Source organism: Citrus clementina, unplaced genomic scaffold, assembly GCF_000493195.1.
Source record: "Citrus clementina cultivar Clemenules unplaced genomic scaffold, Citrus_clementina_v1.0 scaffold_6, whole genome shotgun sequence".
Classification (NCBI taxonomy): domain Eukaryota; kingdom Viridiplantae; phylum Streptophyta; class Magnoliopsida; order Sapindales; family Rutaceae; genus Citrus; species Citrus x clementina.
The window spans coordinates 25567731-25584402 of NW_006262139.1; the positions used below are offsets into that span (position 1 = coordinate 25567731).

Sequence of the window (16672 nt, forward strand, 5' to 3'; positions counted from 1 at the left end):
CACAATGCAGATTAAATGACGCTATAATCCAAAAGAAAATCTTGAACTCACATTGTTGTGAGATTTTAAATTAACGTTGGACACATAAAATTAAAGATAAAAAATCGATCAAGGTAATATTAATGGAGGATTCTTATTAATTGAATAATTTATTAAAATAATAACAAAATCTCTATATTTATAACAAGTAACACACTTCCCTAAATAAATTTAGTAACTTGTAATAACTCATTCCGATTTCAAAATAAAGTAAATATATTAATGACAATATAACTCATTCGATTCAAATTCTTACAGTTAAAATAAACAATTTATTTTAATTCTCATTTTCCATTCTGATTCCAACCGGTTCAATTCTAGCCATTTAGATTATTGATTAGTAAATTCAATATGAAAGCACAATTAATGAAGATAAGAACAAAATTGGAAATTGTTACAAAATTATTTTGGCGGTGGCTCTTAGAATTAAACCTTAAAAACAGGCTTGCCGATCCAATTATAATCAAATTGGAAGGCTTCTAATTTAATTAGTTCTATAAAGAACCATAAAAAATTCTACTGTTGAGAACAAATGCTTTCGTATGTTTTTTTGCCCAAGACTTATTGAAAAGTAGTTGAACGGAGCCACTCGCGAGGTCATTTATTATGTCCCACCACAACATATGCGTCCACCATATGTCACTACCTAAGTAGCTAGCTAGTTTCAATGGACAAACATGTAGGACTGCAATCCATTTGCATTATTGCAAGAGACCTAGCTGGCTTCCTATATCGTATTGAGGAGGTTTACTCATTGAAAACCAAGTCCGCGATCCAAGTCAATTGGGGGGCACGAATAGCTTTAAGCCTTTCGTTTATTATCCATTAATACTTTTTTTTCTTTTTTCCTGGCTATCGCCAAGTTATCTTTTAAGTACTCTTGCAGAAACTTATACATAGTCACATAGACAGGACTAAGAAATAAATCATCAATCCATTTGATCATGATCATAAGCCGACCGTTATCTCTTCGTCGGTTCTCTTCAGCACTAGTACTGCTAGTAATTTTATTATTTAGCAGCATATATATAATTAATAATACGTCGGTAGCAGCAGCCTCCGTGTCTTTGAAAGACAACATCGCCATGATGAACATCATAATTGCGGGCTCAGAAGAGTTTCTGATGGAATCGGAAGTGAGTCATAGGCTTCTTGCGGCCTCTGGAGGAAACCCCATATCTTATGCATCTCTGGAGAAACCTGCATTCTGTGATGCCAAAATATATGGCAATTGCATTAAACCCACCAGCGGGAACAATCGGCGCCCTTGCACTTACTACAATACTTGCAAGCGTGGAGGCAGCTGATTTCTTGATGTTTCGTGCACGATAATCAGCGATATCGATCATGCACATCCTGAAGCATTCAATTAGTCCTGTGTTAATTATTACACATGTTATAATCCGTGTTATGTGCATTTGTTTGTATTATAGCAACTGCAAAAAAAAAAAAAAAAAAAGAAGTGATGTAGCAATAAGATGTAATAATTAATTAATTACATCATTAAAATTATGTTATTAAATCTTTAATTAACTTCTCCTCTCTCTTTATTAATCCAAAGTTCTGTAGTCTGAAGGTAATTAATTGCCATTTTCCTGAAGCTGGCTATGAATAGAACTTACAAAATGATCAAATTAATGCAATTTAGATGAGGGCAAGCATCCTTCGGAATCGGTTTCTGCCTCGTGCCGTCGTTAATTTTTTGCACGCTACAATGTACACTTGGGGTAAATACTCTATGTTACCAGAAATCAACTACCAAAATTTATTGAGATTATAAGTCATTGCATGCTATTATTATTATTACTATCATCAGCATCATAGCTTGAATCTGCAAATGACTTGATTCAAGACTCCCCTATTTAAACTAATAATCCCCAAAATCAAGTCCTAACCCTAATCTTTTGACTAAGATCAATATTTAACACAAATACAAGAATCAACAATTTAAACTAATAATCCCCAAAATCAAGTCCTACTAACCTTGATCTTTTGATTAAGATCAATATTTAACACAAATACAAGAATTAATTACACAGAGAAGCCTTGAAAATCAAAACTAACACAAGAGAAGATATTATAGTGATTCGGCCATGATCATCCCTACATCCACAGTGAAAATCAACGAAAGCTTTTATTATCAATGAGTTTACAAGATGACATGCTTTAGAGAAAATATAAATGAAATTGTTGTTGGGATTATGTGCTCTTTAAAGTATATTTATTTATTTATAAATACATTTTTTGATTAATAAAATATTTAATATAATTTTTTTAAATATCTTAATTTCATAAATATTTTAAATAAGGTCTGTTTAATCATATTATATGTATTTAGGTGATCATCATGTAGATTCACAGAAGATAAATAAAAGTAATCTTATGATTAAATAAATTGAGCCATCAATTCATAAATAGAGTTGACCGCTCTATTTATATTTAAACTAAAAAATAGAACCGCGCTTCACGCGGCTTTGAAAAAAGAATTTAGTATTATCCATTTTTCTTATTTTACACTTGATGAAACTGATAAAAAATATGAATTGATTTTTTTTTAAGATGAGGCAGCCTTATAAAAAACAAAAAAAAAAAACTATTGGCCAGTAATACAAATAAAGAAGCAACGCAAGATAAAAAATAAAATGAGAGAATATATTATAGAGTGATTTTATTCATTCTAATTATGTGTGCACAAAACAAAAAGATGAACTCTCCTTTTATAGTTACATAATCACTCCATGAAATTAATGAAAAAATATAGATCATAATTCCTTGTGAGATAGTGGGAGTTATAGAGAAGATAAATGTTGCTAATGGGAGATAGTGGGGAGACTAAGAGATATATGTTGTGAACATCTATATTTATTTTAATAAATTCATAACACTCCCCCTTGGATGTTCATTACAAAAAATATGAAGAATGTAAGCTTCTCTTCTCATTGACTAATTAATTTATTTATTAACAACATGCCCAGCTCTTTTGTGCTTAATTTTTTCTATTCTACCTTCTGAATTTCCTCGTATTTCATTCTCAGCTGGCAAGTCATTAGTTCTATTGGATATAAAGCCGTGGGATGATGAGACTGATATGCAAAAGCTCGAGGAAGCAGTACGCAGCATTAAGATGGAAGGGTTGCACTGTGGAGCATGTAAGTCTTTTCTATATGCACTTCAGCTATAATTTCTTTTATATTTTATGTCAATAAATCTACCTTTAATGCTTGCTGCAGCTGAAACCATCTTCTAATTAAATATCACCTTTTCTCCATCAGAATAATGTAATTGGACAAGCTGATATTAAACTTACAGTTTAGTTTCTGGACTTCAAGCTAACATGAATATGTTTGATGTCGCAGCCAAACTTGTACCCGTTGGATATGGCATAAAGAAGTTGCAGATAATGCTTACCATTGTGGATGATTTGGTGTCTGTTGACAATCTCATTGATGAAATTGATAAAAAATATGAATTGATTTTTTTTAAAGATGAGGCAGCCTTATAAAAAATAAAAAAAGCTATTAGCCAGCAATACAAATAAAGAAGCAACGCAAGATAAAGAATCAAATGAGAGAATATATTATAAAGTGATTTTATTCATTCCAATTGCGTGTGTACAAAACAAAAAGATGAGCTCTCCTTTTATAGTTACATAATCACTCTATGAAATTAATGAAAAATTAAGGATCATAATTTCTTGTGAGATAGTGGGAGTTATAGGGAAGCTAAATGTTGCTGATGGGAGATAATGACGAGACTAAGGATATATGTTATGAACATTTACATTTATTTTAATAAATTCATAACTCTCCCGATGTTCATTACAAAGAATATGCTTCATTAAAATCTTTACATAATTGTTATTGTGTAATTACAATCAAATTAATTATGAGAAGATAAAAAGTCAAATCTAAAAGAAAATTTCTCTATTTATTAGATAATAGAGAATATACAAAGATGAGAAATGGTGATGCCACATCACCTTCTCAAGTCTCAGCTTTATATATAGATATATAGATTGTAATAAATTCATTAAATGATTTAATTTTATTGTTTATGAATTTACTGATATAATTTGACTGCATTGAATTGGATCACATATGAGATTTAATTAACCTCAAAATGACTTTCAGACTTATTAAATCTAATAGATATTGATTTTATTGCAATCTCAATCTTCAGTTAATTATAGTTTCATAATCATGATTGTTAATCCATTTAAGTTACTAATGAGAGTGTATACATTTGTAGTCAAGATTATCTAATATCTTAATAGAAGAAATTATGAGTAGTGATATTATATATTAACAATACAAAATTTGTTCAACATATCTCTTGACAGATTTTAGGTACTTGATCATAAAATTCTTTGGGTAGAATGTGTTAACGTAATTAGTATTTTGAAAATGATCATTAGAGAAAACTAATAAGTATCAAGAAACAAGATGAGATTAAATTAATTGGATAGTAGATTAACTATGTGGTATAAAAGATTGCTCAATAAAGAAATCAATGGGGCATGCATTGAATTATTATTCGAGAACAGTATCCTAGATATCATATAATTATAAAAGTCAGTTTTAATCTTTTAGTGGAGTAGATTTGGAATTAAATAATCAAGCTAGTTTAATTACAAATTTAATTATTGTAGCCACTATTGTGTGTACCTAAATGATTCTCATATTAACTTACTTAATTGATAGCACCATTACTTGATTGATAATCAAGATGACTTGCTATTTAGGTTAAAAATTTAATTATATTATTTGGTGGGGATGCTCCATATAATATGCTTGTGTGTAAGGAACCTTAGGTGTAACTTATAAGGTCGGCTCCTACAATAAGAAGAAGTGATGCTTTTAATTTAAATCAAATATGTTTTATTTAATAGAATTATAAAAGAAGATAAAATAATAGCTTTATCTTATCTTTTAATTTAAATCATATCTTTTTAATTTAATAGAATTAAAAAGGAGATAAAATAAGGAGTCTAGATTTCTACTAAAAAGATTAAAAAAGGCTTTTTTTTTTTCAAAAGAAAAAGAGAAAACACAATATATAAAACAAAATAATTTTTTTTTCTCTCTAACTTTAAAAGAAAAAGTTTTCTATTGTTGGTTGCTTCGAGTAGTGATAAAGATGCCCATATGACAAATGCAAATATAATTTAAATCATAACCTGGAAGAATGTTAGTGACGGATTGTTATCAAACAATCCAAATAAAGGTATGATTTTTAAATTATAATAATTCTATGTGTTGCATGAAAATTACAATTTACAATCCAAATATTTCGATTTTTAACCAACACTTATCTAGCCACAGAACAAGCTGCAAGGCTTTGTATACAACCAGCAATTGATCCAAAAAGTTCTTTCACCAATCAGCGTCGGTTACTAGGTTTGTAATAAACCCATAAATTTTCCGCCATTCGTAACGACCTTAACAAAAGTTTGAAACAGCTTTGACCACACGTGTCACATGTGTATGACCTTTAATCTTCAAAACGGCAACTGCGGGTTATCGTTTAAGCAAATGGCTTAAGTGATGCACTTGACAAGTCATTTGCTTCACTAGCTGCACCAGACGTCATTGGGCTGGCGTGGTGTATGACAATTGACAAGATAGAAACCAAACGACAATATTGTATGACAAAGGAGAGGTTATCTAAATACATAACCTTACGCCAATAAATCCTACATGGCCTCATGTCTAAAAAGCGCATAATAATTAACCCCAAAACCAGCTATCTTTAGATTAATCTGAGCAGAAGCATAAATTAATTAAATGACTAGGATCTATGTGACACCTTATCCAAATCTTTAATAGAAGAATCCTAATTCAAACCATGGAGGATAATTTAAATAAAAGTTACTTTTTTCTCCCAAGCACTCTACTATAAAACTAGCTCATCATTCTTTTAAAGGACACATCAATTATTGCTGGAGCACTCTAATCAATCCTTTAAAAACATTTCGACTCTTTTGGGAGGTCATCCTACTCTTCTGAAACAACCCAAGACCTATTTTATCAAATATTTCTTTATTTTTCTCTTAAACTAAACACTAATTTGAGCATTAGAATTGGATCTTTAGCAGCTTGAAAATAAGTAATTGGCAAGAGTGAGAAAGTTGGATTGGATCATAAAATGAATTTTCTTGAAAATTATGGACCCAAAAGTGAAAGGTTAGGAACCCTTAAAATTCTTCATTAAACCAATTTTCAAGTGAAATTACCTTAATAACCAATGACAAATTATTATTTTTTTTAAAAATTTTGATTGGAAATTCAATTAAACACTTAAAAATTTCCATTTAAAAATTCTTTACATTCACCCCATTTCATAATACACACACATATATATATAAATTAAATGTTAATAAAGAATTTTTTTTAAAAAAAAACTTGTAAGAGTTTAGACTTTAGAGTTATGGAAATAAAAGTTATATAATAAGAAAAAAATAATTTAAGATTTTAAGATTTGTAATGTATTTTATAAATAAAAGATTAAAAAAAATACTTATTTGGATAATTTTTTTAAAATGATTAATTTTAATATATGAGTTTGAATTTCATAAATTAAATTGAGATATTTTAATAAACAAATCTAAAAAGAATTTGAGAGGGGTGTTAAAAGATAATTAGGTCATCCTCGACCTCCACCTTGACCTCAAAATTCAAAAGCAAATAAAAAAAGAAGTAGAAGATGAGCAGCAACAGCAGCAGGCGTGGCCCGCCGAAGCACCAGAACCGCTACGCCTGGAAGCCGAAAGCTGGCCAGAAGATCAATGAAAGAGTGAGCATTAATTAATTAGAAACTGTTAGCTTGCTTACTTGATTAATTTAATTTAATCTAATTTGTTTGTTATGTGTTGTTAATGAGTAGGAAGTTGGTGGAAAACTAAGACCCTACCCTGAGATAACAGGAGTATGTCCTCGATGTAAAGATCAGATTGATTGGAAACGCCGTTATGGCAAATATAAACCTCTCTCTGAGCCTGCCAAGTGGTCTGAATTTGATTTCTACCCTTCTTTTCTCTTTTTGTTTTCACATGTTAATGCATCATCTTTATTTCTATCATGTAAAACAATTTTTAATCCTTGATATCATTTTCTATGTGTAATTATCAATTATAATGATAATGTGCAGTCAACGTTGTACCAAGCGTGCCGTACGTCAAGCTTACCATAACCTCTGTCCTGGTGGGTGTGCTATTTTTGGGGACTATAATATAGTAATAAGCCAATGATTGAGCTTTTCCATTTTCTGTCTTCTTTTTGTTTTTATCATTATCTAGTGTTGTTGTTGGCTTAGGTTGTGCCAAGGAACAAAATGTATGTGCAAAGTGTTGTTCCCGCGTGGATCGTGTGATTGGAAGGTTTGGCTAATTCTCTTTGATCGTCTAAATATATGATTGAATTTAGTAGTTGGGTATTACTAGCAAAACCATTTGCTTCCCCCCACCCCTCTCTTTGAGATTGTTATACTTTTTTGGAGCTCTGTGTCATTGTCTTCTGATTTTTTTGTAGAGACCTTGCAGAGGTAGAGGCTGAACAAAAGATGCTTGAAGCGGTTTGTATTCACTTGTCAGCAATATGATTGTCCTGTAAAATTAGATTTTTTTTTTTTTTTTTTAACAATTAAACTGATGGGTATATGGATTTTATTACAGGCACTAAAAAATGCTCGAGAGAGAGATCGAAGAATTCTTCTACGTGCTGTAAGCTCCTACACTGCTGTTCTTGATCTAAATATATGTGTTTCTTTTTGCCAAGTGAAGAAAAATTTCAAATGCTTTTTCATTTTGTTTGCAATTGATCTTTACCAACTGCTTTTTTAAGGAGGCAACTTGTCTGAATGACACAAGTCAAGCCACATTCATACTTCAATCAAAAATATAAATGGGCCCTTTCTCAGCGATGGAATATCAAAATCATGTCCAAAAAAGTAAATTAACCATATTGTTGATGCTAAGTTAAATTGTTGAGTTTTACTGCATTTGAGATTTGAACTACTAGTAAAATCAAGGTTAAGAAGGGATATCTTGGGGTGTTCAACTTCTATTCTAAGTACTTGAATTTATATAATTGTCTTTCTGACAATCATCTGAAACAATGCAATAGTAAGACAAGACAGTTTTGAGAATTTCTTTCTGAAGTTTTATGTTAGATGGACTATGAAGATTGGGGCATTATCTTCCATTTCAACTGCTTTCTGTAGTTTTGATTTGCATGGTTGACTATGAACTATTGATTAGACACCAGTGTCTTATCCCGTCTTCCCTTGATATTAGAGGGGTGGTGGCAGTGGGGAGGGCATCTTGTTTGACTGTCTGACTGAGACATATAACTTGCTACCTCTTACCTAGTAGGCCAAAATCACAGTTTGAATAGATTAAGTTTCCGTAGGCAAGTCCTGAAAAAATTGGTTGAAATTTCAGAAGTTGGATTACTATAGCTTCATGAAGGTGTTTGAATCATCATATTAACCAGTCTGTGATCTTGAACTTTTTTAATTCTAGGAATAAATTGCCTTTTGTGCTCATATTGAGTTGTGGCTTTTTTTTTTTTTTTAAAAGTTTAATTTGCTTAGCATTGAATGCTATTTATTCTAATAGATGGATAAAGGTAAATCTGAAAATTCAGCAAAAAATCCAGCCAACAAAAATAAAGTTGGGGAATTATTTCCTTCCGCATCACTTGAGGAATATGCTGCAAAAAGCAGAGGTGACAAAGACAATAACAATGGTGATAACATGGATAAAATCAATGATGAAGATGATGGTGTTGACAGTGAAACTGGAGTTAGTGATCTTGATGACGATGATGATGATTATGTTGAAGATGCTGAACAAGTTTGTAATTGGTAGATGCCAAACTTCTTTCAAGCTGCTTTTAGTATGCCGATGATCTCCTACCAATAACAGTGGGTATGCTGATCATTTTCCTTTATTTTGGCCATTGTGCATCTATAATATAGATCATATTTACTGGAAAGTCAGATTAAATTTTGTTTCCCCTTGTCTATGTAGTGTTATTTTGTGCGATTTGCTGTCAGTATTTACAATGAAAGTTTTGTAAGCCAAATGAAGCTACAGTTTGTATTATCAAAATATCTGAATGAGCAGTATCCATCCTCTCTGTTTCTTTTGTCTAATCGTTCTGAATTTTGAATGTTGTTCAAATCCTTAAATAATTGAAAATGTTATGACATGTGATTACTGTTTCCTCAGGCCAATAGAAGCTCCATATAGCATATTGAGAGCCGGTTTAAATTGTTAATTACCCATGGAAATGTTTTTGTGCTTGAAATCGCTTTTTCTATTTTCTATTGGAAGCAGCTTGAATTCTTATGAATGGATAGTTGGATTCAATTTCTCATATGACTTTGGATGATGCATTTCTCATGTCTGTTAAGTGATGCATGTTTTATTTTTAACACATGATACATGCTGATTTCTGTCAGATTTTAATCCCATTATGCTTGGTTTTGGTGGCTGAGACAAGGATGATGAAGAAGAGAAGAAAATGGGGAAATTCACTAGCTGTCGATCCAGCATCCATCGCTTGCTACTAATAATGGCATGTTAGGCTACGGCTAACAATCGAACTATTTTCTTGAGTATGGTGATGGAAACCTTTAGATCCAAAGGCAAATGAAATGAAATAGAATCTAAGGATATAAAGAAACTAGGGAAGATCGTATCTAAAATATAAAATAGGAGGAGAATCGGAAACCCAAGTCAACAAATGGAGTGGTATTTACTCTCAGCCTCACCCTCAGGCAACAAAAAGACCGAGAAATGCTGAGACAAATCACCTCTAAACCATGTAAATGGCATCTTGGATGCCTTCTTATAACCTTGTGTTCTCTTCTTCTCGTCAATCTTCACAATTATTTTCTTAAGTTCAGGTCTCTCTCATCCTCAATTCATCTTCACCATCAAGGCCAAGAACTCCTATAGCTGCATTATTTTGCCTTACATAGTCCAAACCCAAGTCTCCAATCTGCAGGCACAAGTCGGACAACTGCTGAAGCAGCTGCACAATGAACGATCAGAACCAAAAGCAGTGGCTTAGTTCTCAGACCAAGTTCTTCGTATATTCTCAGACCAAATTCTTCGTATTGCTATATCAAGAAGCATATTTAGTTTAGGCAACATGTAGTTTAGAAGCTCACCTGAATTGAAGACCTTTCTATTCATCGTTCTTTCTTCTTTGAGATCACTTTCCTCGGGTTCACTCAAACATTGAGCCACCTTGCTGATCTCATTGCTACAAGGAGGAGGATTACTTTGCTCCAGTCCTGATATGCTTGATCAAAATCGACTGCTAATGTTCCATACGATGGTTCCAAAGCTAATAGCCAGTGGCTGTGATCCATTGCCAAGAAGGAGATGCTTCTCAAACGACACCTGAAAAAAATACAGTAAGCCTTTCCCATTAACATCTCTCTTTGGACTGAACCTAGTGATATTAACGTCCGAGGGAACCTTTACAAATGTAAAGACCACTCCTGCCTTTTCAAAACAAACAATGGACAGAAGAGGCTTCTTTAAATGTGCAGACTGTTTCAATCTTTCTCAAAGAAGATGGGATATACCTACGAGTGAATCCATGTCTGCTGAATTCACCATTGATGAAGTCTTAAGGTCAAAGCCTGGAGAAATCCAAATCGGCCTCGATTTCAGTCCCACTACTGGCACATTTGCGGCAATGATGAGGGAGAGGAATGTAACCATCGTACCGGCTACATTAAACTAGAGGCTCTATTCAATGATGTGACCGCACTAAGAGGCTTTTTACTTTATATGTATCAATCGGCTCCAGGACATCGAGAATACACTTGACATTATTCATTCTACTCTATTTTTAGATGGTGGTTAGGAGTACAACTTTTACAATTTGTGCTTTTTGATTGGGACAGAATCTTCGACCCAAGGGACTTCTTTGGGTGGATCGTTTTTTCTGTACGAAAGACGGTACGAAGCTGTACTTGGATGAGTTTTCCAGACTGGGATACAAAAAGCTAATATGGAGGATTGTACCAAAGACTGATCAGCGTGCTGATGAGCTTTTCTTCTCCGCTATTCTCGAGAAGCCAAGTAGAAGTTAAATCCGGGACTGTGGAAAATAAATGAAGATGAAGCATTGTTAATTGAGTTTGAGCTATAGATTTAACAATCTTGTATTTCACTTTTGTTCTCACTTACGACTGGACTTGAGATATAACGTGCACATCTTCTATTCACCAATGTATAGAACCCACCCACATCTTCCACATTGATCTGCAAATGATGACAGTTTAATTTAACTATGTATTCTGTTGAATTCCGAGCAACATTTTTGGTCAACCTGAGTGCCAAATATATCCAGGGATCCGCAAGATTACTCAATACAAGCCATAGGTGTATGTGTAAGAGAAAGAGATAAGAGGGAGACAGAGTTCTGCCATATTTCAAATTCAGAATTGTTGAACAGCATAGCTGATACATATATCCCTGAATGGAAAAATTGCAAGTGAACTGTCTGATAAACAAACTGACTAAACTGTATAGCTGATACATATATCCTGGAGTTGCCTAACAAACAATTCTTCACTGGGAACAAAAAATTCTTCATTGAGGACATGCTGCAAATTCTAGATGATTTCCTATAAAAGGGGTGGGGGTGGAGAATATCTAGCTTAAAAGAATCATGGCGAGATCTAAAAGAGCTTTCAAAAAATTCAATCAATCTTCCATTAGCATACTAGATTTAGAAAAAAGAAAAAAGAAAAAAGAAAAAGAAAAGTCTTTTGAGGATGTTCAAGCACATCCATGTCCAAAAATATATATTGAATCCCAGCAGCTCTGAACCCCAAATACTTGAATGGTTCTGACCATTGTTTAGGTCATATCTATTATTCATCTTTCGCACACAGACGCTCTGAAAATAAAAAAAACAACAATATTTTCTCAGCTTTAAGAATAACAAGAGACACATGCATATAAAGGAGATTCAGATTAAACACTAAAGAGGAAAAAGAAAACTTTTTCTTCATGGGAAATCAAGAAAGTACAAAAGATACATCAACATTCAGGGACAGACAAATACCCAACACATAACCGCAATACATGCTTCATGCTTGCAGTCTAATCTAATAAACTCATTTGCTAAAACTATATGGCACAATAAAGAGAGAGTTTGTGATCACTAAAATGAGAATCAATAATCATCAGATCATCCATGTGGTCATCATACAGACTCACAGGATCCAAGACAATGAACCCCCGCCATCTGGGTCCAGTTCCATGACCACTGAGATTATGGCTTACAAAAAATGGGCCACAAAATAAAGTAGCAATCAGAATGACAAACAACAGACTGCAGAGATCGCCTAGTAGTTTCATGCATCAAAATTCATACATCAAGGTTCAATTTATATATTTGTTCATGTTATTGTTCCTTTAATAATAAATGGAAGTCCAAAAGGAAAAGAGTCCATACTCAAATATTCATAGGCTAGTATCATTGACGTTCCCCATGCCGACATGCTGAAGAATCTCGGACCCAATCCTCGATATAAACCTTTCCATCCGTCTTCTGAAATCAATTTTTTCACAACTTGAGTTGCAGAGGGTCTCCTATCATGCCCCATCACCTAGAATGCCGAGATAGCTCTTTAACACAAAACATATGTAATCATAGAGATATGCAGTTATATGACGAAGTGAAGCTTCAAGCCAGCGTACCCCACATGAATAGAAAGGAAACATATAGAAAGTCATTGAAATATTTTTCTAGTTACATTTAGAAAGATGACGTAGCTAAGTCTCATCCAAAGTGCCTAAACATTAGAATATAAAGGAAAATATGCTAGAAAAAGGTGAAGGCCTTGACGTTTTATTACATACAGACACATGTTCAGAGAGAGCTATTTGCTATTTGGCTATTTTCACTTATACCCTTAGAAAATGAACTCAACCACAATGCAATAACAGCCAAAAAAGATATTGGAATTATAAAAGAAAGAAGAAGACCTGTAAGCGAGTCTTGATAGTGTCCAATGGAGTAGTGATGCATGATGCTGTTGCACCAGCAATAAGTCCTCCAGTTGCTTGAACTAGGACTATTTTCGACTGGCTAGGTACAGCATCATCAATGCCTGTTCCATGGCCTAAGAACCTAATGAAAAAAATCAGGATAATTAAGAAACATTGGGATCCATCCTGATAGCCAGTAGTTAGTTCATGAAAAGCTGATAGCTCATCTATTTAAACTGCACATGAAAGCCCAACAATTAGTAAATTTTATGGAACTTGCAATTTCTAACTTCCCAATGTCAATATCTTCATTCACCACACAACTAAGATTTAGATCAATGAAATTGAAATCTAAGTTTGGGCAAGAAAACACTTGGAGTTGGTGACCACTTTCAAATGGCATGGAACATTAAGGATATCATCGTGATTGACTTAAAATCTATATAAAAGTGAAATTCCCCAGATTAGCCAGCAAATTAAGCGTCTGATCTACAATCTAAAGTTACATCACGATGTAGTTGACTAAGATGATGAAACATTAACTAATCAGTGAATGTTCCTATTCTAATTTATCATTTTATAGACATTTAGCTTCCATAGAGAATAAAAAATAACATTTCACCTCCAAATGACGCGCTGGCTTGAACCATAACTTGCCCACCATACAGCACTTGATGGGGAATAAGTCATAACAGATAGACCAAACCCTCTGTATAATCCACGAATGCCATCAGACTGTATAACCTTACGAGCAACATCCAGGCCACCACTATACTTCGCATGGCCCGAATACCCTTGCACCATCAATTTTTGGCTAACCTGTTCAAAGTTCATCCTAAAAAGATTTAGCAGCGTGCATATCTCTACCTATTTCTTCTTCTTCTTTGTTCACATATTTTTTATTCTTTTGTCAATCAGAAAAGCATTGATAATGGGATATTTAGCAGATTGCATTCTCTGATTATTTCTTCTTCTTCCTTCCTTTTCTTTTTAAGAAAACATAAATAAATCAGAAAAGCATGGATATAGAAAAATAAATCAGAAAAGGATGGATATAGAATTATGAGCTTTTATTATGATCACAAAAACAAACAACATTTCCTGAAAACAATGGACGCAATACAAAGGCCATAAACTAATATATAGATCAACATTGTATCCGTTCATAGTTATTTTTCCAAAAAAGGGTAAGTGTTTAAATGGAGACTTCTCTAATATTAGAATACAACCAGTCAATTATGTGGGTCAATTATAACTTAAAGTCACAGCCTTCAAATTTAGCATAAATAAGAAACTCCCCAATTAACTGAACACACATATATATGCATAAGTACAAATCCCCACATGTAATTTTAATATCAACATGTTTCAAAAAATGCCCGGTTGAAAAGATGACATACAACGTCAATTGGAACAAACACAGCTTGAGCGCACATTGATGCTGTCATGCCAGCAATTCCGTTTGCTATTGCTGCCTGTGCAGGTTCTGATAGTTTAAATGGTTCGACAATCTTGAAAGCCGCTGCTTTTGTCGTCTCTAAAGCAGTCAGAAATAGTATCCTGGCAGGAATTGCACCAGTAATTACTGTACCAAAACCTCTGTACAGACCAGGAATCCCATCAGTTCTAAGAATACCTCTGATAACAGAAAAGGCATTTCTCTCAGCAGTGTCTTTTGTAGCAACCTGAAGCCTGGTTTTTACTACAGAGACTGGATACAGTGCCACCGTAACCCCCGTGAAGAGGCCAGCTCCAACAACGTAAAATTTTGTTTTGTCAAGCCTGCAGAATGAGCATATAAGAACATGTAGATTTTTTTTTTTTTTAAAAAGGTGTACAATTAGGAAATAATGGTTGGAGGTGTGAAAGGGCAAAGAAAAATGCACAAGTTGATTCCTTAATTAGGGTTAAACTACAACCAAGATCACAAATATTGATGCATTTGAGGGCTTGCATGAATAATCACATTTTGAAGTCACATGTTGAAACTACTATTGATTCATGATTATAACCATGTATAATCATAGGAGTTGGAGTTTATTCTTCCATTTTGAAGTTAATTTGTATCCCTACATGAGTTTCAAACTTTTCCACCATTTCTAATCTATATATAATTCAATACAAGCACAAGCACACTTTGTGTAACTTAGCTTGCTATAAAATAAATGTAAAGATAGAGAGCACAGAGATAGATATGTTTAATATCAGATATTGGGAGACTGCACAAAGGAACATATGAAAATAATAATTTATATCACCCCCCTCACTAAAGGGAGATTAATACTAAGGCTACTCTCCGGAGGAAACATTCTATCATCGGCTCGAGAGTCACCTGTAGCTTAAGAAATTTCTAAATAAATTGACGGATATTTAAATTAAGAAAATAAGATGAATGAAGCAAAAAGTGATGAGGATACGATACGTACTTTTCCCAGTCAATCTCGGTCTGACCTAACGTCTGAACCCGGGAATTGGACGCGTCCATTGTCATTGATGGTTGAGGTTGACTCCTTCAAAATCTAAACAACAAAAACAAGACAAATCCAATCTGTCTCTGCAACTCAACAATCAAAATCGATAATGCATCACTTTTCGAAAGCCAAAATTGTTATAATGACTTTTTCAACCGTTGAATGATAAAAAATGGACGATTACTACCCTGCTCCCTGCAATCTTCGTCAGCCTCCCCTCCTTTCAGGTTACTTGGAGCAAAAACTTTCTACTTCCTGTGATAAGGAGGAATCGATGCCAATTCATTTATACTTCTTTCATGTCTCCTTTTGTACCAATATGAGAATAAGAATGGGACTAAAGTGCAACCAAATGTGAAAAAAAGAAAAAAAAAAGGAATGAATTTTATAATATTGCAGATTATTCGTCAAAGTTCATAGTTGTTCATGTTCATACCCAATTTTTGGTGCAGGCTGCTGCTAGCCGGCTCGTATCGCTTACGGGGTTGAGGCTCATGTTCGTGTAGGTTTTGACTTTTGATTAGGCTTTTCTACCCTCTCACGAGTCACGAAATTCTTTATAAAACCTTTTTTTTTAATTGAAATTATCTACATAATTAAAGATAAATAATACTTTTTATCGGTTGAAACTTGAAATTTTGTAGGAAGATAGTCAACTTTTTTTTTAAATATTTTATAAATAAAAATTTGGGGATGTTTTAAGAAATAAATTCAAAAAGTGTTAAAAGGGGTACTAAAAGCTCCACTCGCAGGCTTTCGGTTTAAAGTTTTTCTTGATTTGGGTTTAGGGCCCATTATATAACATATAGTGAGCAGCCCAACCTTTTTCTAACGGTTAACATTTTTAAAGTAACAGTTAGGGATGGTAATGGGACAGATATGAGTTGGATCTATTATGCTCCAAATCCAAATTCATAATAAAAATCAAGATTCGTATCTGCTCCAGATCCGTCATGAATCTATATTTTTGGCTCCATATCCAGATCCAAAAAAGAAATAAATATCTATATCTGCTCCAAATTTGAAAAAAAATTAAAATCCATATCTGCTCTAAATTCGTTATGAATTCTAAAATTCAGTAATAAAAAAGTAATAATTTTTTAGATTGAAAATTGAAGGCTAAAATGTATTGATAACAAAT

General features: G+C 33.2%; 2 protein-coding genes across 9 annotated transcripts; one reads left to right on the top strand and one right to left on the bottom strand.

Annotated features, from left to right (window-relative positions):
- Positions 1–6633: 6633 nt before the first annotated feature.
- LOC18039310 (RING finger protein PSH1) lies at positions 6634–9261 on the top strand. Of its 2 annotated transcripts, none has more exons than XM_006431258.2 (7): positions 6634–6831; positions 6922–7043; positions 7186–7238; positions 7351–7414; positions 7566–7608; positions 7709–7756; positions 8654–9261. In XM_006431258.2, exons 1-7 carry the CDS (start codon positions 6742–6744, stop codon positions 8903–8905), a joined length of 672 nt encoding a protein of 223 aa, XP_006431321.1. In that variant the 5' UTR covers positions 6634–6741; the 3' UTR covers positions 8906–9261. The 2 variants fall into 2 exon arrangements, with proteins under 2 accessions (XP_006431321.1, XP_024037358.1); XM_024181590.1 differs by having other exon boundaries at positions 6654–6831; positions 8682–9261.
- Positions 9262–9559: 298 nt separating this feature from the next.
- LOC18039583 (solute carrier family 25 member 44) lies at positions 9560–16091 on the bottom strand. 7 transcript variants are annotated; one of them, XR_002904828.1, is made up of 10 exons: positions 15968–16091; positions 15487–15868; positions 14461–14842; positions 13683–13879; positions 13058–13202; positions 12525–12678; positions 11249–11323; positions 10643–11159; positions 10216–10450; positions 9560–10076 (listed from the first exon to the last, which is right to left on the bottom strand). XR_002904828.1 is itself a non-coding variant. In XM_024181588.1 (8 exons), exons 2-7 carry the CDS (start codon positions 15549–15551, stop codon positions 11280–11282), a joined length of 987 nt encoding a protein of 328 aa, XP_024037356.1. In that variant the 5' UTR covers positions 15552–15868; positions 15968–16091; the 3' UTR covers positions 9560–11159; positions 11249–11279. The 7 variants fall into 7 exon arrangements, 2 of the variants coding, with proteins under 2 accessions (XP_024037356.1, XP_024037357.1); XR_002904826.1 differs by having other exon boundaries at positions 10639–11159; XR_002904825.1 differs by having other exon boundaries at positions 10216–11159; positions 15487–15786.
- Between the last annotated feature and the right edge of the window lie 581 nt (positions 16092–16672).

Bases quoted from the DNA above. Each gene is read 5' to 3' on its own strand.
- LOC18039310 (XM_024181590.1), top strand. From the start codon at position 6,742: ATGAGCAGCAACAGCAGCAGGCGTGGCCCGCCGAAGCACCAGAACCGC. The intron at 6,832-6,921 runs GTGAGCATTAAT...GTTAATGAGTAG, and splicing joins GCCAGAAGATCAATGAAAGA to GAAGTTGGTGGAAAACTAAG. The intron at 7,239-7,350 runs GTGGGTGTGCTA...TTGTTGGCTTAG, and splicing joins TTACCATAACCTCTGTCCTG to GTTGTGCCAAGGAACAAAAT.
- LOC18039583 (XM_024181588.1), bottom strand. From the start codon at position 15,551: ATGACAATGGACGCGTCCAATTCCCGGGTTCAGACGTTAGGTCAGACC. The intron at 14,843-15,486 runs GTACGTATCGTA...CTCATTCTGCAG, and splicing joins ACCGAGATTGACTGGGAAAA to GCTTGACAAAACAAAATTTT. The intron at 13,880-14,460 runs GTATGTCATCTT...AACTTTGAACAG, and splicing joins TGTTTGTTCCAATTGACGTT to GTTAGCCAAAAATTGATGGT.